The 24,438-nt window shown below is 42.7% G+C and overlaps 1 protein-coding gene across 1 annotated transcript in view; it reads left to right on the top strand.

Moving 5' to 3' along the window:
* RFX5 (regulatory factor X5) overlaps nt 1-24,438 on the top strand; it is a 496,889-nt gene that overhangs the window by 394,608 nt on the left and 77,843 nt on the right. The window contains exon 10 of the mRNA XM_053703857.1: nt 13,753-13,853. Within this exon, the coding sequence (XP_053559832.1) occupies nt 13,753-13,853 (101 nt within the window). The remainder of the gene's footprint in view (nt 1-13,752; nt 13,854-24,438) is intronic.

The raw sequence follows: 24,438 nt of genomic DNA, 5'->3' as shown, positions 1-24,438 counted from the left end.
AGGCACCACCGCTGAAGAATCTTTCTGCCAAAAAAAGCCTCTGCAGAGGCAAAAACATCAAACTGGTAAAATGTTGTGAACGTATGCTAAGAAGAACAGGTAGCAGCTTTGCAAATCTGTTCTACCAAAGCTTCATTCTTGAAAACCCAAGATGTAGATACTTAATGTGTGGAATGATCAGAATAAGATTCCTCATAACCACAGAATATATAATAACTCCAAGAAAACTTACTCTTGTCTGAGGTACAAGAGAACTCTTTTCCAGATTTACTTTCCAACCATATCTCTGAAGATACCAGAGAAACCTCTCTGTGTGAGAGGCCGCTAACTGAGAAGATGGAGCTTGAACCAAGATATCGTCCAGGTAAGGAGAAACGGCAATGTCCTTCAGTCTGACCACTGCTAACAGGTTTGTTTCTGAGCCATAGCTAGACCAAAGGGAAGGACCGTTAATTAAAAATGTTTGCCCAGAAAGGCAAACCTGAGATTCTAATGATGATCTTGATGGATTGGAGGATATGCATCCTTCAAGTCTACCCTGGTTATAAATTCCTGGAGGACAAGAGGGAGAATAGATCTGATTGTTTCCATTTTGAAGGAGGGTACCCTCAAGAACTTGTTCAGACATTTAGGATCTAGGATAGGACGAAAAGCGCCTTCTTTCTTTCCAATGGCATGGAGAGTCCACAAATCCATTCTAATTACTCGTGGAAATTCAGAGGCGGCACCTCTGTTTAAAACATTGAGTTGAGGCACCGCACGCTGTTTTCTGTGAGCTCCGAAATGGAGTATTTAGACCCTCTAGCAACCAGCGTAAGTATGCTGGTGACAGAGGTACTGGCCACGGCTCTATCTCTGAGTATTAGGGACTTCTGGAAAACGTCTCATGGTCTAGTGGTTCTTTCCTATACCCTTGAACTGAATGGTCACGAGTTTGACCCAGACATGAAGAACTAATAGATTTGGCCGTATGTGGGGCTTAAATTAGGATCCTGTTCAACACTGGAGCTCCTGTTCATGTGTATGGGTAGTAATTTATTTCTCTATGTCAGGCCGCACTGCCGCGGACCTCTTAATATATTAAACTACTATTATTCTGAGACATACTTAGAGCTTCCCTCTCCTATGGCGCTGATCGCTTCTAATGGTGTCAAGTGTGGTGCACTGATTTTGTAGCGGATCACTATGCGTCTCTTTTTTATTTCTCTGCACTGTATAGACAGCACCGTTTTAAAGGGAAACTGAACCCAAATGTTTTCTTTCGTGATTTAGATAGAGCATGCAATTTTAAGCAACTTTCTAATTTACTCCTATTATGTATGTTTCTTCATTATCTTGCTATCTTTATTTGAAAAAGAAGGCATCTAAGCTTTTTTATTGGTTCAGCACTCTGGACAGCAGTTTTTGATTGGTGGATGAATGTATCCACCAATCAGCAAGGACAACCTAGGTTGTTCACCAAAAATGGGCTGGCATCTAAACTTACATTCTTGCATTTCAAATAAAGATACCAAGAGAATAAAGAACATTTGATAATAGGAGTAAATTAGTAAGTTTCTTAAAATGTCATGCTCTATCTGAATCACGAAAGAAAAAAATTGGCTTCAGTGTCCCTTTAAGTATCTTACTTGTTGCGCCGCATCTCTTCCCGCCATTGGCAATGTTTTTGGCGTGCTTTGCGTGCTACCATTGCGAGACTGCTCAGCATAACTAACTATATGCCTTTTCTCTTATTTCTCTATATGGTTTATTTTATGATGGCAGCCGTAACTGTGAGTTACACCATAATCCTTTCTCTTGGAAGTGAATTGAAAGAGATTTGATTAGGTGCAGATATTTCTAGGAATATATGCAAGAGTGTATGCCTTTTATTTCCCTATGTGTGGTGTCCTGAGATACGGACTTTATGTGTGAAGGATGTAGACTGCTGTTTTTTATTTCAGTCAAAAGATTGGTCTCTCCTTTTCGCTGAATTTCCTTAATGTCTCCTGCCATCTAGTAGCTGTTTTTGTTACTGCACCTTGTGAACATTCTGTTTTTCTTTATCCTCATTAAATGCTGATATCAGAGACACAGACGTATACCTATCAATATGTCCCTGTCTGATAGCTATAGACTATGATATAATGATCATCATATATACTTTTCTCCTGTTGTTCATATTTTCCCCTTATCTCTGCTCTGCAGATTATTATTCTTATCAGGTATTTGTAGAGCGCCAACAGATTCCGCAGCGCTATAAACATAGGTGGTTTACGAAATAACATTTACTGGGATCAAATGGGTAGAGGGCCCTGCCGAGAGTTGTGCTGTTGTAGTCAGCTCTTATGAAGGTGAACTACAAACAGCTGGGATCATATACTTACTTGCTGAGGGGTTCAAGGGAATAGCAGTGGAGATAGGAAGGTTAGTGTAGGTTGTATGCATTCCTGAATATTAGAGTCTTTAGGGAGCACTTGAAGCTTTCAAAACGAGGGGAGAGTCTTGTGGAGCGAGGAAGAGAGTTCCATAAGTTGGGAGCCAGTCTGGAGAAGTCTTGTAAACGGGAATGTGAGGCGGTAACAAGAGAGGAGGAGAGTAGGAGATCATGAGTGGCGCAAAGGGGATGGGAGGGAGAGTATCTGGAGACAAGGTCTGAGATGTAGGAGGGAGCAGTGCAGTTGAGAGCTTTGTGTGTCAGAGTGAGAATTTTGTGTTTAATCCTGGAGGCAAGAGGAAGCCAGTGAAGGGATTGGCAGTAAGGTGCAGCAGATGAAGAGCAGATGTTTACTGGTATTGAATGCATGTTTCTTTTTGCAACATGAATTATCCTGAGGACTGATTTTTATAGTTATCCTTGTCCTCTATATATTTTGGAGAATGAGATTTTCTCAGTATTGAAACTGCTTCATGTCGGTTGCAGCGTATTAATTTACGTATTGGTTAATTCAAGATTTTGTGAATTGATTTGTCACACTAGCTGTTTGATTTCACAACGCAGGTATTTTTGATTGTGTGTACTATAATATTCCGGAATAACGTCACTCTAATAGTTTTGTGCTGGAGTGTGTTTATATAGGATCACCCTCCTGTTTGCAACCTTTCATGAGGTCTGAACCTGAGGTATACAATATGTTTATGTTTAATAATGATCTTTTCATTGGTTTATCCCTATACTTTCAGGTCTAAGTATCTTCTAAATTTTGTTATAAGCAGAATGTCTGCTTCTCTTTTCTCTTGTCTTCCAGACATGTTCAGTGTATGGTTTGGGGATTTATTTAGATTTTCATGATTCCTATATTTCTGCAGTATAATATATGATAGATTTTATCATAAGCATTATGTCTGCTTATTTTATCTTTTGCCTGCTGTGCATATTAAATATGTTTTTAGGGATTATTATCATTTTCATGTTTTATCCCTATTTGTCTGCATTAATAATGTATACAGAAGATTGTTATAAGTATTATGTCTGCTTATCTTTTGTATGCTGTGCATATTGAATGTATGTTTTGGAATATTAACGTTTACTTGGTTTATCCTTTTCTTTATACAGTAAACCATAGGATAGAGATTGCTATAAGCATTATGTCTGCTTATCTTAATCATTTTCTGCTGTACATTTGCAGTATTCTGCTGTGCATATTTAACATAGGAATATAATCATTTACTCTATTTATCTCTATCCTTTTTCAGTGGAGGTATATACTTGATATTGTTATAAGCATCATATCTGTTTATCTTTCTTTCGCTGCTATACATATTAGATATATGTTTTAGGGACTATTAACAGTAGTTGTCCCTTTCTTTCAGTAGAAGAAACTTTTCTGAAATTGTTATAAGCATTATGTCTGCTTATTTTAATTTTTTTCTTCTACGTTGCCTTTAAGGTGCATTTTTTAGGGCTGGTTAGCTATGTTATCCCTATCCTTTACAGTAGAAATATCTCTTCTCTTGCTTATATGCAGTCTTCTGCTTATTTTTCCTTTGTCTACTGTACATATTAAAGAACATATTAGCATTTAAATATTTTATCCCTCTGTCTATAGTAGAGGTATATATTTGCTATTGTTTTAAGCTTTGTTCCTGCTTACTTTATCTTCCTTAATATGTGCCATTAGGGATGTTAACATTGGCTTTTTATCCCTATCTCTTTTGAAGTAGTTTTTCCTGGATATTGTTATAAGCATTGTGTCTGCTTATCATATGATTTTTCTACTATTCAGGCTAAGGGGATTTAAGCATTTAAAGGGACAGTCAACACCTGAATTTTTGTTGTTTAAAAAGAAAGACAATCCCTTTATTACCCATACCAAAGTTTTGCATAACCAACACTGTTATAGAAATACACTTTTTACCGCTGTGATTACCTTGTATCTAAGTCTCTGCAAACTGCCCCCTTATTTCAGTTCTTTTGACAGACTTGCATTTTAGCTAATCAGTGCTCACTCCAGGGTAACTTCACGTGCATGAGCTCAATGTTATCTATATGAAACACATGAACTGATGCCCTCTAGTGGTCAAAATGCATTCAGATTAGAGGCAGTCTTCAAGGTCTAAGAAATTAGCATATGAACCTCCTAGAATTAGCTTTCAACTAAGAATACTAAGAGTACAAAGGAAAATTGGTGATAAAAGTAAATTGGAAAGTTGTTTAAAATTACATTCCCTATTTAAATCATGAAAGTTTTTTTTGGACTTGACTGTCCTTTTAAATGTTTTATCCCTTCTTTCTACCATAGCTTATGTATTTTTCAGTTTTTCTTATTGCAAAGCAATATTGCATATCTTTCTTATATGGGGATAGTTTTGATCTTGGCTGACAGCAAGTAATCACAGTGAATACATCATTCTGCAACCAGCTGTAGTAGCCTGAGAATTAGCTTAGCTGCCTAGCAAGCGGAAGGTTTGCAGTCAAGATCAACTGCAGCTACTTGCACCTTGATTGGGTGCTCATAAGCTGTTTTCTCCTGTTAAGTGTGGTCAGTCCACGGGTCATCCTTACTTCTGGGATATTATCTCCTCCCCTACAGGAAGTGCAAGAGGATTCACCCAGCAGAGCTGCTATATAGCTCCTCCCCTCTACGTCACCCCCAGTCATTCTCTTGCACCCAACGAATAGATAGGACGTGTGAGAGGACTGTGGTGATTTTAATTAGTTTATTACCTTCAATCAAAAGTTTGTTATTTTATAATAGCACCGGAGTGTGTTATTCATTTTCTGGTAGAATTTGAAGAAGAATCTACCTGAGTTTTTTCTATGATTTTAGCCGGAGTAGTTAAGATCATATTGCTGTTTCTCGGCCATCTGAGGAGAGGTAAACTTCAGATCAGGGGACAGCGGGCAGATTAATCTGCAAAGAGGTATGTAGCAGTTTATATATTTTCTGACATGGAATTGATGAGAAAATCCTGCCATACCGTTATAATGTAAACTCAGCCTTAAATACAGTAGATGTATCTGGTATCAGGCTGTCATGTATGTATATTTTACACTTCAGTATTCTGGGGAATGGTACTTCACTGGATTTATACTGTATGCATAGACTTAACCTAATTTGCAGGGACTTGCAATAGGGTTTTAAATAACAATTAATTTATTGAGGTTAAACGTTTTTTGCTGGCATGTAAAATAGTTTATTTCTCTGAGGTACTGGGTGAAAAAATGTTTTGGGCACTGTTTTTTCCACTTGACAATAATTTTGTTTAAATTTAAACAGTTTACTGATCTCTCTCACTGTTATGTGTGAGGGGGAGGGGCCATTTTTGGCGCTTTTACTACGCATCAAAAAACTCAGTCAGAGGTTCATTTTCTTCCTGCATGATCCGGTTCATCTCTACAGAACTCAGGGATCTTCAAAGCTTGTTTTCAGGGAGGTAATCATTCACAGCAGAGCTGTGAAGATTGTAGTTGACTGTGATAAAAAACGTTTATTTGTATATTTTTTCTGCTGTCAGGGTTAGTTATCCTTTGCTAATGGGAACAATCCTTTGCTAAAATTGTATATTTCTTACAAAGATTTGATGCTATAATTTATTTATTTCAACTGTCATAATTTTTTCTGTGCTTCTTATAGGCACAGTTCGTTTTCATATTATTGTAAATTACTTGAAAAAGCATTTCCAAGTTGCTAGTTAATTGCTAGTGTGTTAAACATGTCTGATTCAGAGGAAGATACATGTGCTATATGTGCTAATGCCAAAGTGGAGCCCAATAGAAATTTATGTACTAACTGTATTGATGCTACTTTAAATAAAAGTCAATCTGTACAAATTGAACATATTTCACCAGACAACGAGGGGAGAGTTATGCCGACTAACTTGCCTCACGTGTCAGTACCTGCATCTCCCGCTCGGGAGGTGCGTGATATTGTAGCGCCGAGTACATCTGGGCGGCCATTACAAATCACATTACAGGATATGGCTACTGTTATGACTGAAGTTTTGGCTAAATTACCAGAACTGAGAGGTAAGCGTGATCACTCTGGGGTGAGAACAGAGTGCGCTGATAATATTAGGCCATGTCAGACACTGCGTCACAGGTGGCAGAACATGAGGACGGAGAACTTCATTCTGTGGGTGACGGTTCTGATCCAAACAGACTGGATTCAGATATTTCAAATTTTAAATTTAAGCTGGAAAACCTCCGTGTATTACTAGGGGAGGTATTAGCGGCTCTGAATGATTGTAACACAGTTGCAATACCAGAGAAAATGTGTAGGTTGGATAGATATTTTGCGGTACCGGCGAGTACTGATGTTTTTCCTATACCTAAGAGACTTACTGAAATTGTTACTAAGGAGTGGGATAGACCCGGTGTGCCGTTCTCACCCCCTCCGATATTTAGAAAAATGTTTCCAATAGACGCCACCACACGGGACTTATGGCAGACGGTCCCTAAGGTGGAGGGAGCAGTTTCTACTTTAGCTAAGCGTACCACTATCCCGGTGGAGGATAGCTGTGCTTTTTCAGATCCAATGGATAAAAAATTAGAGGGTTACCTTAAGAAAATGTTTGTTCAACAAGGTTTTATATTGCAACCTCTTGCATGTATTGCGCCGATCACGGCTGCAGCAGCATTTTGGTTTGAGTCTCTGGAAGAGACACTTGAATCATCTACACTAGATGAGATTACACACAAACTTAAAGCCCTTAAGTTAGCTAACTCATTTATTTCAGATGCCGTAGTACATTTAACTAAGCTTACGGCTAAGAATTCCGGATTCGCCATTCAGGCGCGCAGAGCACTGTGGCTAAAATCCTGGTCAGCTGATGTTACTTCTAAATCTAAATTGCTTAATATACCTTTCAAAGGGCAGACCTTATTCGGGCCCGGGTTGAAAGAGATTATCGCTGACATTACAGGAGGTAAAGGCCATGCCCTGCCTCAGGACAAAGCCAAAGCTAAGGCTAGACAGTCTAATTTTCGTTCCTTTCGTAATTTCAAAGCAGGAGCAGCATCAACTTCCTCTGCACCAAAACAGGAAGGAGCTGTTGCTCGCTACAGACAAGGCTGGAAACCTAACCAGTCCTGGAACAAGGGCAAGCAGGCCAGGAAACCTGCTGCTGCCCCTAAGACAGCATGAATCGAGGGCCCCCGATCCGGGACCGGATCTAGTGGGGGGCAGACTTTCTCTCTTCGCCCAGGCTTGGGCAAGAGATGTTCAGGATCCCTGGGCGTTAGAGATCATATCTCAGGGATACCTTCTGGACTTCAAATCCTCTCCCCCAAGAGGGAGATTTCATCTGTCAAGGTTGTCAACAAACCAAACAAAGAAGGAAGCGTTTCTACACTGCGTACAAGATCTTTTATTAATGGGAGTGATCCATCCGGTTCCGCGGTCGGAACAAGGACAAGGGTTTTACTCAAATCTGTTTGTAGTTCCCAAGAAAGAGGGAACTTTCAGGCCAATCTTGGATTTAAAGATCCTGAACAAATTCCTAAGAGTTCCATCGTTCAAGATGGAAACTATTCGAACAATTTTGCCCATGATCCAAGAGGGTCAGTACATGACCACAGTGGATTTAAAGGATGCTTACCTTCACATACCGATTCACAGAAATCATTACCGGTATCTAAGGTTTGCCTTTCTAGACAGGCATTACCAGTTTGTAGCTCTTCCATTCGGATTGGCTACGGCTCCAAGAATCTTCACAAAGGTTCTGGGTACTCTTCTGGCGGTACTAAGACCGCGAGGAATTTCGGTAGCTCTGTACCTAGACGACATTCTGATACAAGCTTCAAGCTTTCAAACTGCCAAGTCTCATACAGAGTTAGTACTGGCATTTCTAAGGTCGCATGGATGGAAGGTGAACGAAAAGAAGAGTTCTCTCTTTCCACTCACAAGAGTTCCCTTCTTGGGGACTCTGATAGATTCTGTAGAAATGAAGATTTATCTGACAGAAGACAGGTTAACAAAGCTTCAAAATGCATGCCGTGTCCTTCATTCCATTCAACACCCGTCAGTAGCTCAATGCATGGAGGTGATCGGATTAATGGTAGCGGCAATGGACATAGTCCCCTTTGCACGCCTACATCTCAGACCGCTGCAATTGTGCATGCTAAGTCAGTGGAATGGGGATTACTCAGATTTGTCCCCAACTCTGAATCTGAATCAAGAGACCAGAAATTCTCTTCTATGGTGGCTTTATCGGCCACATCTGTCCAGGGGGATGCCATTCAGCAGGCCAAACTGGACAATTGTAACAACAGATGCCAGCCTACTAGGTTGGGGCGCTGTCTGGAATTCTCTGAAGGCTCAGGGACTATGGAATCAGGAGGAGAGTCTCCTTCCAATAAACATTCTGGAATTAAGAGCAGTTCTCAATGCCCTTCTGGCTTGGCCCCAGTTAACAACTCGGGGGTTCATCAGGTTTCAGTCGGACAACATCACGACTGTAGCTTACATCAACCATCAGGGAGGGACAAGAAGCTCCCTAGCAATGATGGAAGTATCAAAGATAATTCGCTGAGCAGAGTCTCACTCTTGCCACCTGTCTGCAATCCACATCCCGGGAGTGGAGAACTGGGAAGCGGATTTCTTAAGTCGTCAGACTTTTCATCCGGGGGAGTGGGAACTTCATCCGGAGGTCTTTGCCCAAATACTTCGACGTTGGGGCAAACCAGAGATAGATCTCATGGCGTCTCGTCAGAACGCCAAGCTTCCTCACTACGGGTCCAGATCCAGGGATCCGGGAGCGGTTCTGATAGATGCTCTGACAGCACCTTGGACCTTCAAGATGGCTTATGTGTTTCCACCCTTCCCGATGCTTCCTCGATTGATTGCCAGAATCAAACAGGAGAGAGCATCAGTGATTCTAATAGCACCTGCATGGCCACGCAGGACTTGGTATGCAGATCTAGTGGACATGTCATCCTGTCCGCCTTGGTCTCTACCTCTGAAACAGGACCTTCTGATCCAGGGTCCATTCAAACATCAAAATCTAACTTCTCTGAAGCTGACTGCTTGGAGATTGAACGCTTGATTTTATCAAAACGTGGGTTTTCTGAGCCAGTTATTGATACCTTAATACAGGCTAGGAAGCCTGTTACCAGAAGGATTTACCATAAAATATGGCGTAAATACTTATATTGGTGCGAATCCAAGAGTTACTCATGGAGTAAGGTTAGGATCCCAAGGATATTGTCTTTTCTACAAGAAGGTTTAGAAAAGGGTTTATCCGCTAGTTCCTTAAAGGGACAGATTTCAGCTCTGTCCATTCTTTTACACAAACGTCTGTCACAAGTCCCGGATGTTCAAGCTTTTTGTCAGGCTTTAGCTAGGATCAAGCCTGTGTTTAAAACTGTTGCTCCGCCATGGAGTTTGAACTTAGTTCTTAATGTTTTACAGGGTGTTCCGTTTGAACCCCTTCATTCCATTGATATCAAGTTGTTATCTTGGAAAGTTCTGTTTTTAATGGCTATTTCCTCGGCTCGAAGAGTCTCTGAGTTATCTGCCTTACATTGTGATTCTCCTTATCTGATTTTTCATTCAGACAAGGTAGTTCTGCGTACTAAACCTGGGTTCCTACCTAAGGTGGTCACTAACAGGAATATCAATCAAGAGATTGTTGTTCCATCTTTGTGTCCTAATCCTTCCTCGATGAAGGAACGTCTGCTACACAATTTAGATGTAGTCCGTGCCCTGAAATTTTATCTACAGGCAACTAAGGATTTTCGTCAAACGTCTTCCCTGTTTGTCGTTTATTCTGGCCAGAGGAGAGGTCAAAAAGCTTCGGCTACCTCTCTCTCTTTTTGGCTTCGTAGCATAATACGATTAGCCTATGAGACTGCTGGACAGCAGCCTCCTGAAAGAATTACAGCTCATTCTACTAGAGCTGTGGCTTCCACTTGGGCCTTTAAGAATGAGGCTTCTGTTGAACAGATTTGCAAGGCTGCAACTTGGTCTTCTCTTCATACTTTTTACAAATTTTACAAATTTGACACGTTTGCTTCTTCGGAGGCTGTTTTTGGGAGAAAGGTTCTTCAGGCAGTGGTTCCCTCCGTATAAAGAGCCTGCCTGTCCCTCCCGTCATCCGTGTACTTTTGCTTTGGTATTGGTATCCCAGAAGTAAGGATGACCCGTGGACTGACCACACTTAACAGGAGAAAACAAAATTTATGCTTACCTGATAAATTCATTTCTCCTGTAGTGTGGTCAGTCCACGGCCCGCCCTGTTTTTTATGGCAGGCTAAAAAATATTTTGGATTATACTCCAGTCACCACTACACCCTTGGGCTTCTCCTTTCTCGTTGGTCCTTTGGTCGAATGACTGGAGGTGACGTAGAGGGGAGGAGCTATATAGCAGCTCTGCTGGGTGAATCCTCTTGCACTTCCTGTAGGGGAGGAGATAATATCCCAGAAGTAAGGATGACCCGTGGACTGACCACACTACAGGAGAAATGAATTTATCAGGTAAGCATAAATTTTGTTTTTTTATTTTTTGTTTTATTGCTGTGGCTTGTATTCCTTCTTTGGGTCTACCTGTAGCCCAATGGTAATCCTCTGCAACTTTATTTACCAGCCCTGGGTTCTATTCCTATTTTAGTCGTTATCTGAGATGAAGAAATCAGGAGTATGTACTATTAAGTATCTGTAATTCTCCATGATTGTCGGAGGGCTATTTCTCTTTCTTGGGTAACAGTTTCCCTCCCTGGAATTGAGGACTGCTCCTGCCTCTATCGGGGGATGGTCCTAGACTAACCAACGTAAATCTCTCTGACCTGTTGGCTTGTTCAGGTCCACCAGTTTCAAGGCAGCATGCTTCTTGAGACCTTCCTGGGAGAGTGTTTCCACAGAGGCCAGCCTTCTGGCTAGGGAGCAGTTTGGGGTCCATTAGGAGCTCTGGGAATTTCGACTCAGTCGGAGTCTCTGTCCTTCCTATAATTATAAAGTGTTGAGAGCTGGATTCAATGCCCTGATAGTCTGACCCCTTCTGAGTTCGGTCCAGTTTATCTGATTTCAATCGGAAATCTTCTTTTGGTGGTTTATTTCAACCATCAGGAAGGAACATAGAGTTCCTTAGCTATGGACGAGGTGACTTGCATTCTTGGAGTTACTCTTCTGCCAAATTTCTGTTTTCCCGTCCCAGGTGTGGTCAAATGGGAGGAAGATCCCTGAGTAGGTATATTTTTCTCCCTAGGGTTCAGATAGCTTCTTGTCTAAGCTCCTAGCTTTCCAGATTGGATCCAGGTCAAGAGGTCCGCAAGCAGTTCTGGTGGGCTTTTCTAGCTGATTCTTCACCCAAATCTGAGACTGTCTACACGGATATTGAGTGTCTAGTTTTCGTATATGCAAGGTTTTTCTAAGGGTTATTGTCCATTGATCCAGGCTCGTAAGCTGTCCTTTGTAAGAATCCTTAAGGTTTGGCGCTCTTACCTTTTCGGATGTGAATCTCGGGTTTTACAGTGGTGTATCGACAGTGTACCCCGTATTTTGTCTTTCTCCAAGTAGGTCTGGAGAAGGGTTTGTCTGTTAGTTATTTTATAGGTCAGATTTCTGCCCTTTCTGTTCTGTTACATATATATTTGGCAGATCCATCAGATGTTCAGTCCTTTGTTTAGGCTCTGGCCAGAATCAGGCCTGTGTTTAAATCTGTTGCTCCTCCCGGGAGCCTTCTTCTTATTCTCGAATCTGCATCAAGCGCAGTTGGAGCCTATGCATTCTATTTTTAGTTTTGTTTGTGTTACTCGTAGAGTCTCAGACTTTTCAACTCTACAGTGTGATCCTCCTTATCCTGTTTTTCACAAGTGGATAAAGCGGTTCTTCGTAACAAATTGGGATTTCTTTCTACTGTGTTTTTTTTTACTGCAATTCTGTTCAAAATTATTGTTCCTTCTTTTCAGAAAGAACGTCTTACTCAACCTGGATGTAGTTTCGTGCTCTGCATTTCTTTTTCCAGGTTACTGAAGATTTCGGTCAATCTTCTGCCCTTTTTCTAAGTTTTGCTGGCAAGCAACGAGGCTTCTTTAGCGCACATTTGCAGGCGCCCGCTTAGTCCTAGTTACATTCCTTTTCCATGTTTTTGCCTCAGCTGGGGCTTCTTTTGGGAGCAATGTTTTTTAGATGGTGGTGCCCTCAGTTTAGGTCCGCCTTTTTTGTTTTTCCCTCCCTTCCATTCTATGTCCTCTAGCTTGGGTATTGATTTCCACTAGTAATTAGAATGGATTTGTGGACTCTCCATGCTATTGGACAGAAAACAAAATTTATGCTTACCTGATAAACTCTTTTTTCTTTCCTGACATGGAGAGTCCACGACCCGCCCTTGTCTATATAGGACGGCTTTTGGTCTAACTTCAGGCACCTCTATACCCTTGGTGTCTTCTTCCCTTTCAGTATTCCCTCGGCCGAATGACTGGGGGTTATGGGAAGTGGGAGGGATACTTAAAGCCTTTGCTGGGGTGTTCTTTGCCTCCTCCTGGTGGCCAGGAGTTGAATTCCCACAAATAATTAGAATGGATTCGTGGACTCTTCATGCCAGGAAAGAAAATAATTTATCAGGTAAGCATAGATTATTCATTTTTCTGGAAAAACAAAGAGATTTGAGTAGAACCGCTTGCCCATTTCTCCCACAGGAACTGGAACAGTCACCCCATAGACTGATTATCTGAAATGCACTGAAGAAAAAAACGCCTTTTTTCTGGTCTTTTTGAAACTTGGGACAAGAGAAACCTGCCTCTTGAGATTGAGACCTGAAGCCTATCCTGTAGCCGTGGGAAATAATCTCCTGTACCCACGGGTCCTGGATAGGAGTCCAAATTTTCCATCTCTGCCTACCTCCTAGATGAGGCAAAGAACTACTCGGAGGGAAGGGGAAGTAGGAGGGGTAGTTGAATGCTTTGGTTGGGGTGTGTCTGCCTCCTCCTGGTGGCCAGGTGATGTATTCCCATTTGTAAAAATACGATTTTGTGGACTCTCACTACCATTAGAAAGAAAGATTATTTCTTACAGATTATACATTACACTAAAAATTAAAACAGATTTTTTTTCTGTTTCTCTAAAGATTGGGATCTTAGACAGATTATTACTATGCTGTACTACAGACAAATATATGCAGAGCAAAATAGAAATTTTATGTTACTAGCTTTGAGTGGCATATTATACCTGCTGTATTTTTTTCAGAACTGTTCCACACTAATTTAAGAAAATTACTAGCTGGTCCCTGGCATTTGAAAGGCTAAGAATCATTGTCCAATAGGATTTTCATAAACTGCTCAAGAATTGAAGAATAGTAAAGAGAGATACTTATCACTGTAATATTTTTCATAAATAGAAAACTCTCAAAGCAGCAACCCTAAAACACAGAAGCAGCCTACAGAGGGAAATAAGAGGCCTGGAACCCCTGAAGTTGGTGGCACAGATGCAGCTGCTAAGGTGAGCTGCTTTATATATGTAAAAATAATTTCCTGTGTTATAATTTCATTTCACATTAAAGTTTATAGCAGTGTTTGTCATTACTCCTATGTTCCTAGCTTATGCATATCTATGATCCACTTATTAACAGGATATTGTATGTATGTATTGGGTACTTGTAAAGTGCGGCTAATCACCCGTAAGGGTCTCAAGACGCTGCTCCTTTTATCAACCTCAGAAGGATGAGAGGCTGAGTGGACCTTGCCGGGGATCGAACCTGCAACCCTTGGGTTGCTACAGAGCTCAGCCACAGTGCCTTAGCATGCTGACCAACTATTCAGAATTTATAGGAGCCCCCACATTCTCCACTTATCCTTTCTAACTTTCTAACTCCTGTTTTAGATAGTGCCTTGACTGAAAAAGACATGTCTCAAATTGTTTTACCTCTCAGCATTTAGTTAAATAGTTATATTATACACAAGTTATTTGAAAAAAAATCAATAAAAAGTTTTTTACTGATACATATTTGTCTTCAGTTTACTATAAAATTGTACACTTTAAATGCCAGAGAAATAACTTGCTGGCCTGTTACCCTTTCAATAAAAGACGGTGAGTGTCCACAAGATCCCCACATGTGGAATTACTTTCCCTGTACTCTAGGAGGAGGCAAAACACCCATACATTCAACAGCTTTGCTCCACCCCATATTCTCAGCAATCCCCTAGCCTACCCAGTGCTCTTATCTTCATGTCGTTGATAGGGGTTCTTTATCCTTATTGAGGACCATATGATCCCTCAGAATGCCTTCTAAACAGAGGGAAAAGAAGGAGTTCAGCTGGTAATCTTCTTGCAGTGGGAGATGTCATAGTCCCATACCTCACTGTACAGAACGAGGTTTGACTAATAATTATAACAGGTTAACAAAAAAACTTTTTTTAGTTTGAACTAATTTAGGATATTTAAATCCCATAGGTTTTCATGAATTGGCTCTAGTTTTTGATATAAGGGATACCCCTCAAATTATTATTTCTTTTACAAGATATGACGAGTCCACGGATTTCATCCTTACTTACATATCGCCTCCTGGTCAGAGGGAGGAGGCAAAGAGCACCACAGCAGAGCTGTATATATAGCTCCTCCCTTCCCTCCCACTCCAGTCATTCTCTTTGCCTGTGTTAGTGATAGGAAGAGGTAAAGTGAGGTGTTAGTTTAGATTCTTCAATCAAGAGTTTTTTATTTTAAATGGTACCAGTGAGTACTATTTCTCCTGTTAAGTGTAGTCAGTCCACGGGTCATCCATTACTTATGGAATATATCTCTTCCTAACAGGAAACTGCAAGAGAATTACCCAGCAGAGCTGCTATATAGCTCCTCCCCTCACCTATCATACTCAGTCATTCTCTTGCAGCCTAACTTACCGATTCACAAGGACCATTACCGGTATCTGAGATTTGCCTTCCTAGACAGGCATTACCAGTTTGTAGCTCTTCCCTTCGGATTAGCTACGGCTCCAAGAATCTTTACAAAAATTCTAGGATCACTTCTGGCGGTACTAAGATCGCGAGGCATAGCGGTGACTCCGTACCTAGACGACATTCTGATACAAGCGTCAAGTTTTCAAACTGCCAAGTCTCATACAGAGATAGTTCTGGCATTTCTGAGGTCGCTTACAAGAGTTCCCTTTCTAGGGACTCTTATAGATTCTGTAGAGATGAAAATTTACCTGACAGAGGCCAGGTTATTAAAACTTCTAAATGCTTGCTGTGTCCTTCACTCCATTCCACACCCGTCAGTAGCTCAGTGCATGGAAGTAATCGGCTTAATGGTAGCGGCAATGGACATAGTACCATTTGCACGCCTGCATCTCAGACCGCTGCAATTGTGCATGCTAAGTCAGTGGAACGGGGATTACTCAGATTTGTCCCCCCTACTAAATCTGAATCAAGAGACCAGAGATTCTCTTCTATGGTGGCTTTTTCGGCCACATCTATCCAAGGGGATGACCTTTCGCAGGCCAGATTGGACGATTGTAACAACAGACGCCAGCCTTCTAGGCTGGGGAGCAGTCTGGAATTCCCTGAAAGCTCAGGGATTATGGACTCAGGAGGAGAAACTCCTCCCAATAAATATTCTGGAGTTAAGAGCAATATTCAATGCTCTCCTAGCTTGGCCTCAGTTAGCAACTCTGAGGTTCATCAGATTTCAGTCGGACAACATCACGACTGTGGCTTACATCAACCATCAAGGGGGAACCAGAAGTTCCCTAGCGATGTTGGAAGTCTCAAAGATAATTCGCTGGGCAGAGTCTCACTCTTGCCACCTGTCAGCGATCTACATCCCAGGCGTGGAGAACTGGGAGGCGGATTTTCTAAGTCGCCAGACTTTTCATCCGGGGGAGTGGGAGCTTCATCCGGAGGTCTTTGCTCAACTGATTCGTCGTTGGGGCAAACCAGATCTGGATCTCATGGCGTCTCGTCAGAACGCCAAGCTTCCTTGTTACGGATCCAGGTCCAGGGACCCGGGAGCAGTGCTGATAGATGCTCTGACAGCCCCTTGGGTCTTCAACATGGCTTATGTGTTTCCACCATTCCCGATGCTTCCTTGTTTGATTGCCAAGATCAAACAGGAGAGAGCTTCGGTGATTCTGATAGCGCCTGCGTGGCCATGCAGGACCTGGTATGCAGACCTAGTGGACATGTCGTCCTGTCCACCGTGGTCTCTGCCTCTGAGACAGGACCTTCTAATTCAGGGTCCTTTCAAACATCCAAATCTAATTTCTCTGAGGCTGACTGCATGGAGATTGAACGCTTGATTCTATCAAAGCGTGGCTTCTCGGAGTCTGTTATTGATACCTTAATACAGGCTAGGAAGCCTGTTACCAGAAAAATTTACCATAAGATATGGCGTAAATATTTACATTGGTGCGAATCCAAGAGTTACTCATGGAGTAAGGTTAGGATTCCTAGGATATTGTCCTTTCTACAAGAGGGTTTAGAAAAGGGCTTATCTACTAGTTCGTTAAAGGGACAGATTTCTGCTCTGTCTATTCTTCTACACAAACGTCTGGCTGAAGTTCCAGACGTTCAGGCTTTCTGTCAGGCTTTAACTAGGATTAAGCCTGTGTTTAAGTCTGTTGCTCCGCCGTGGAGCTTAAACTTAGTTCTTAATGTTCTTCAAGGCGTTCCATTTGAACCCCTTCATTCCATTGATATCAAGCTGTTATCTTGGAAAGTTCTGTTTTTGATGGCTATTTCCTCGGCTCGAAGAGTCTCTGAGTTATCTGCCTTACATTGTGATTCTCCTTATCTGATTTTTCATTCAGACAAGGTAGTCCTGCGTACTAAACCTGGGTTCTTACCTAAGGTAGTTACTAACAGGAATATCAATCAAGAGATTGTTGTTCCATCTCTGTGTCCTAACCCTTCTTCAAAGAAGGAACGACTTTTGCATAATCTGGACGTAGTCCGTGCCCTGAAATTCTATTTGCAGGCAACTAAGGATTTTTGTCAAACTTCTTCCCTGTTTGTCGTTTACTCTGGACAGAGGAGAGGTCAAAAGGCTTCGGCTACCTCTCTCTCTTTTTGGCTTCGTAGCATAATACGCTTAGCCTATGAGACTGCTGGACAGCAGCCTCCTGAAAGGATTACAGCTCATTCTACTAGAGCTGTGGCTTCCACCTGGGCCTTTAAAAATGAGGCCTCTGTTGAACAGATTTGCAAGGCTGCGACTTGGTCTTCGCTTCACACTTTTTCAAAATTTTACAAATTTGACACTTTTGCTTCGTCGGAGGCTATTTTTGGGAGAAAGGTACTTCAGGCAGTGGTTCCTTCTGTTTAATGTTCCTGCCTTGTCCCTCCCTTCATCCGTGTACTTTAGCTTTGGTATTGGTATTCCATAAGTAATGGATGACCCGTGGACTGACTACACTTAACAGGAGAAAACATAATTTATGCTTACCTGATAAATTCCTTTCTGCTGTAGTGTAGTCAGTCCACGGCCCGCCCTGTTTTTACGGCAGGTCTAAATTTTAATTAAACTCCAGTCACCACTGTACCCTATGGTTCCTCCTTTCTCGTCTGCTTTGGTCGAATGACTGAGTATGATAGGTGAGGGGAGGAGCTATATAGCAGCTCTGCTGGGTAATTCTCTTGCAGTTTCCTGTTAGGAAGAGATATATTCCATAAGTAATGGATGACCCGTGGACTGACTACACTACAGGAGAAAGGAATTTATCAGGTAAGCATAAATTATGTTTTTTCTCAGGGTAGACAGCAACCGGGGAAATCTTCATTCAGTGACTCCCATATTATTTGCTGCCCTGATGATGATGGTCTTAGCAAACATTATCTAAGACCCTGCTTGTTCCCACAGATTGGCTGAAGGTGTTGAAAAGAGCATCTTCATTGTGTGGGACCACGTCATGCTGCGCTCAGCATTGAGGTATGTGCAGTCATTTGCTTCTGGGGAAACTGAGATATATCAGAACAGACTGACATTTATTCCCTATACCGGGGAGGGGTAATCAGTATGCACAGAGATCATGAATGGTGTGCCTGGGGTTCCCCTCTCTATTGGGTGCCATCAACTGTGTTTTTTCAGTAAACTGATGTGTGCTTCACCCAGTGGGTATACTATGTTGTGGGCTTGACGCTGGGAGATTGCGGATTTGTTCCCCAAGGGTTCTAACATTATCTGTGGTGAAACTTATGACAGGACAGGGGAGTGTATTGTTTATTTGAGGGGCACATTGGTGGTTCTCTTTATTATGGTTTACGTGGTTAAACCGACATTTTTTCTTCCCATGCGGTTTCCTTGTCGGGGACTTAATTTATGCCCACGATGGGCAGGGCTTAGCTTTGCGCACTTAGCCGCGCAGTTGTAATCCAGATCCTCGATCGGCAGCAGGTCTCTGGGCTCCGGTGTGGCCTAAGTCAGTTTTTTGTATGCAACTTTCACAAACAGGCTTGGGAGCGCCGCTCACGGAGTATTCAGTGTCTCGTGGGGGCAGGTAGGCGCCGCAGCAGAGCTGTGGCGAGGTGCAAAGTTTGTTAAACCCTTACGCATAGCTAAACTGGGCAGACAGAGTAAAATTTACTAAAGGTCTTATAGTGCTCCCTATTATTACATAGGTTTATTGTGGAGCAGAAAAATTATTGCGGTTTTATTTTTTAAAGACACAGTATGCTTGTTTTTTTCAAAAAAAATTCTATAAGTTTTGGCTTTCAAAATTATTTTTAATTAAGTAAAAGACGATCAATATTGCTATTGCTGGTTTGTTTGTCATTGCTGAACTTCAGGAAAGTACATGTTCTATGTGTTTAGATGCCAATGTGGAACCCCCTATTCCTTTTTGTCCCTCATGTACTGAGAGGGCTTTACAATGTAAAGAACAAATTTTCTTTAATGCAAGTATGTCTAAGGATACTTCTCAGACTGATGAGACTCAGGGTATGCCGCAACTTTCTCCCCAAGCGTCACAACCTTTAACGCAAGCCCAAGCGACACCGTGTTTCTCAACCGCGTCCACTTCATTCACTGTGCAGGATATGGCTACAGTTATGTTATCTGCTCTTACAGAAGTTTTATCTAAGTTGCCAGTGTTACAAGGCAAAGGCAGCAGGTCAGAGGACCATGTGGTCCCTGCGACTTCTGATGCTTTAATGGCTATCTCCGATATACCTTCCCAGGGCTCTGAATTGGGGGGTAGGGAGGCCCTGTCTGAGGGGGAACTGTCTGACTCAGGAAGTGCATTACCCCCGACATATTCGGACCTCATGTCCTTCAGATTTAAACTTGAACACCTCCGTCTTTTACTGCGAGAGGTTTTGGTGACTCTGGACGACTGTGATTCTATTGTGGTCCCACCAGAGAAATTGAGTAAGATGGACAAATACTTAGAGGTCCCTTCTTATTCCGATGTTTTTCCGGTTCCTAAGAGAATTTTGGAAATTATTGCTTGGGAATGGGAAAGACCGGGTATCCCGTTCTCCACTTCCCCTATTTTTAAGAAAATGTACCCTATACCCTATAGCTGACACTGTTCGGGACTCTTGGCAGACGGTCCCTAAGGTGGAGAGAGCTATTTCTACCCTGGCGAAGCGTACGACTATCCCTATCGAGGACAGTTGTGCTTTTAAAGACCCCATGGATAAGAAGTTGGAGGATCTTCTCAAAAAACTCTATATTCATTAGGGGGTTTTATTGCAACCAGTGGCCTGCTTTTTGGTTTGATGCTCTAGAAGAGTCTCTTAGAACTGAGACCTCTTTAGAGGAAATACAGGACAGAATTAAGGCGCTGAAGCTGGCTAATTCTTCTATTAAGGATGCTTCCTTTCAGATCAGAGCTGCTAAGAGTTCGGGATTCTCCATCTTAGCACGAAGAGCTTTATGGTTAAAATCTTGGTCGGTGGATGTGTCCTCTAAATCCAAGCTTTTGGCTATTCCTTTCAAGGGAAAGACCCTATTCGGGCCTGATTTGAAAGAAATCATTTCTGACATTACGGGAGGTAAGGGTCATCTCCTCCCTCAAGACAAAACATCTAAACAAAGATGACAGAGTAATTTTCATTCCTTTCGTAATTTGAAAGGAATCCCCCCTTCCTCTTCCGCTAATCAGGAAGGGAATTATTCACAAGCCAAGCCCACCTGGAGACCCAACCAGGCTTGGAACAAGGGTAAACAACCCAAGAAGCCCGCTGCTGCTCCCAAGACAGCATGAAGGGGTGGCTCCCGATCCAGGACGGATTTGGTAGGGGGCAGACTTTCTCTCTTTGTCCAGGCTTGGATAAGAGACGTTCAGGATCCCTGGACACTAGAAATCATGTTCAAAAATTCCTCCCCAAGGGGAAGGTTTTTTCTTTCACGATTGTCTGTAGACCAGATAAAAAGAGAGGCGTTCTTACGTTGTGTAAAAGACCTCTCCACTATGGGAGTAATTTGTCCCGTTCCAATACAGGAACAGGGGCAGGGGTTTTACTCAAATCTTTTTGTGGTTCCCAAAAAAGAGGAAACGTTTTGACCCATTTTAGATCTCAAGAGTCTAAACAAATTTCTCAGAGTTCCATCCTTCAAGATGGAGACTATTCGGACAATTCTTCCATTGATCCAGGAGGGTCAATATATGACTACCGTGGACTTAAAGGATGCATATCTTCATATTCCTATCCACAGAGATCATCACAAGTTCCTGATGTTTGCTTTTCTGGACAAACATTTTCAGTTTGTGGCCTTTTCTTTTGGGTTGGCCACGGCACCCAGAATCTTCACAAAGGTTCTAGGGTCTCTCTGGCGGGTCTCTCTGGCGGGTCTCAGGCCATGGGGCATTGCAGTGGCGCCTTATCTAGACAATATTCTGATCCAGACGTCGTCTTATCAGCGGACAAAGTCTCATACCGACATGGTTCTATCTTTTCTAAGGACTCACGGGTGGAAGGTGAATCTAGAAAAGAGTTCACTAATTCCACAGACAAGGGTTCCTTTCCTGGGAACTCTGATAGACTCTCTATCCATGAAAATCTTTTTGACGGAATTCAGAAAGTCAAAGATTCTGAATACATGCTGATCCCTTCAGTCCAATCCTCGGCCATCAGTGGCTCAGTGCATGGAGGTAATTGGATTGATGGTGGCTGCAATGGACATCATTCCGTTTGCTCGTTTTCATCTCAGACCTCTACAACTGAGCATGCTCAGACAATGGAATAGCGATTATGCAAATTTCTCTCCTCAAATAGATCTGGATCAGGAGACAAGGGACTCTCTTCTTTGGTGGTTGTTGCCGGATCATCTGTCCCAAGGGACGTGCTTCCGCAGACCCTCATGGGTGATAGTGACAACGGAAGCCAGCCTACTAGGATGGGGTACAGTTTGGAATTCCCTGAAAGCTCAGGGTGTGTGGACTCGGTCAGAGTCTCTACTTCCCATCAATATTCTGGAATTGAGAGCAATATTCAGTGCACTTCAGGCCTGGCCTCAGTTGGCTTCGGCCAAATTCATCCGATTTCAGTCGGACAACATCACGACTGTGGCTTACGTCAATCATCAGGGAGGAACAAGGAGTTCCTTAGCGATGATAGAAGTATCCAAGATAATTCGGTGGACGGAAGCTCACTCTTGTTATCTGTCAGCAATCTACATCCCAGGAGTGGACAACTGGGAAGCGGATTTTTTGAGCAGACAGACGTTTCATCCGGGGGAATGGGAACTCCATCCGGAGGTCTTTGCCAACCTTATTCTCAGATGGGGCAGACCGGAGCTGGATCTTATGGCATCTTGTCAGAATGACGATCCAGGTCCAGGGATCCTCAGGCCGAACTGATAGATGCCTTGGCAGTGCCTTGGTCGTTCAACCTAGCTTATGTGTTTCCACTGTTTGCTCTCCTGCCCCGGGTGATTGCTCGAGTCAAAAAGGAGAGGGCTTCGGTGATTCTCATCGCTCCTGCGTGGCCTCGCAGGACTTGGTGTGCCGATCTGGTGGACATGTCCTCTCTGCCGCTGTGGAAGCTTCCATTAAGGCAGGATCTTCTCATTCAGGGACCCTTTCATCATCCGAATCTAATTTCTCTGCAGCTGACTGCTTGGAGATTGAACGCCTGATTTTATCTAAGCGAGGGTTCTCTGATTCGGTCATAGATACTTTGATCCAGGCACGTAAGCCTATTACTAGAAAGATTTACCATAAGATATGGCGTAAATATCTTTATTGGTGCAAATCCAAGGGCTACTCATGGAGTAAGATTAGGATTCCTAGGATTTTATCTTTTCTCCAAGAAGAATTGGAGAAAGGGTTATCAGCAAGTTCCTTAAAGGGACAGATTTCTGCTTTGTCTATTTGCTGCACAAGCGTCTGGCAGATGTTCCAGATGTTCAATCCTTTTGTCAGGCTCTTACTAGAATCAGACCAGTGTTTAGACCAATTGCTCCTCCTTGGAGTTTGAATTTAGTTCTTAATGTTCTTCAAGGGGTTCAGTTTGAACCTATTCATTCCATAGATATCAAGTTCTTATCTTGGAAGGTTTTATTTTTGGTTGCTATTTCTTCTGCTCGCAGAGTTTCTGAGCTTTCTGCATTACAATGTGATTCTCCTTATCTTATATTTCATTCCGATAAGGTGGTGTTACGTACCAAGCCTGGATTTCTTCCTAAGGTTGTTTCTAACAAAAATATTAATCAGAAAATTGTTGTTCCTTCCTTATGTCCTAACCCTTCTTCTAAGAAGGAGCGTTTGTTACATAATTTGGACGTAGTCCGTGCCTTGAAGTTCTGCTTGCAGGCGACTAAGGATTTTCGTCAAACATCTTCATTATTTGTTGTTTTTTCTGGGAAACGTAGGGGTCAGAAAGCTACGGCTACCTCTCTTTCTTTTTGGCTGAAGAGTATCATCCGTGTTGCATATGAGACTGCTGGATAGCAGCCTCCAGAACGAATTACGGCTCATTCCACTAGGGGTGTGGCTTCCTCATGGGCTTTTAAAAATGATGCTTCTGGAGATCCGGTGGGAGGAGCTCAAGTGTAAGGTCAGGTAGACACCTGCTCTGTAACTCCTAATGAGCTATTGGCAGCGGGAAAGCGTGCTGAACACCCCAGACCTGGGGCGGCTTATTCAAGCGAATTGTATCCGGCTACCGGTTCCCAAATAGTGCCAAGTTATCGCACTGAGGTCTGCATATTGGTTACATGGTCTGATTCTATGTTTGAACTCCAAGAGATGCAAGCCTTTGTCATGGACTATACCTCTACAAGTGTCTCTGGGAAAGAGCAACGCTACCTGAAAGTCTAAAGCACCCCTGGTGGAGCTGCGGCGAGAAAAGAACAGGTATCACAGTATACATCTCTTCCCAGACTGGTATTGAGCCTAAAAACTATAATGGCACCTGCAAATCTACTTGAGCAGTAGGTCTCGCATTCTTAGTCATTTACACTTTCGCAATATAACTGCACAGCTCATCCGGAATTCACTTACATGATTCCGGAATCCCTGGACAGGTGTGTCTGTGACTTTCTGAGAGTGGCTTAGATTGGCCTGACTGCAGCGGCACCTGGGAGAAGATCGAATTGGGCGGCCCCTGAATCCATGGATTAGCTGGCCTTTGCTTTACCTGGAGGTCCGGCACATCATATGGCGGAGTGAATTTCATTTGAACCTCTTGAAGTTTACCGCCGGAAGACACAGGAACCTACTGTGAGTCTCTTAGCCCAGCCAACACAGAGCAGCAGAGGTGATCGCCACTAAGGTCTTCGGTCTTCCACCTCCTGGGGTTCCGAGAGAGAGGCTCTTCATTAAAAGTCCGGCAACACTCTCTTCATCTGGGGGGCTGCTTGTGAAGTGGCCTCAGTCAGAAGCTGTTTATTTGTTCCTGTAGAGGAAGGCCAGAAGCACGATTATACTCTCTTTTCCAGTACGGGTATTCCTCCCTCCACCGATGCTGCAAGGGGGGGCACCGGACTATTGCGCTGAGTAAAGATCTTACCTTGAATTTTAACAGTCGGAGCTATCATCATACCCCCACGGACTGGGGTCAGGTACATTTCCTATGCTTTGGGGCAATCTTCCTATTTTTGTCCATGTTTGCCTAATGTTTGCCAGGACTGGCTCATAGAAACTTTGGCC

Source organism: Bombina bombina, chromosome 1 (genome assembly GCF_027579735.1).
Source record: "Bombina bombina isolate aBomBom1 chromosome 1, aBomBom1.pri, whole genome shotgun sequence".
Classification (NCBI taxonomy): Eukaryota; Metazoa; Chordata; class Amphibia; order Anura; family Bombinatoridae; genus Bombina; species Bombina bombina.
This window is presented reverse-complemented; position numbering and strand designations above follow the sequence as displayed.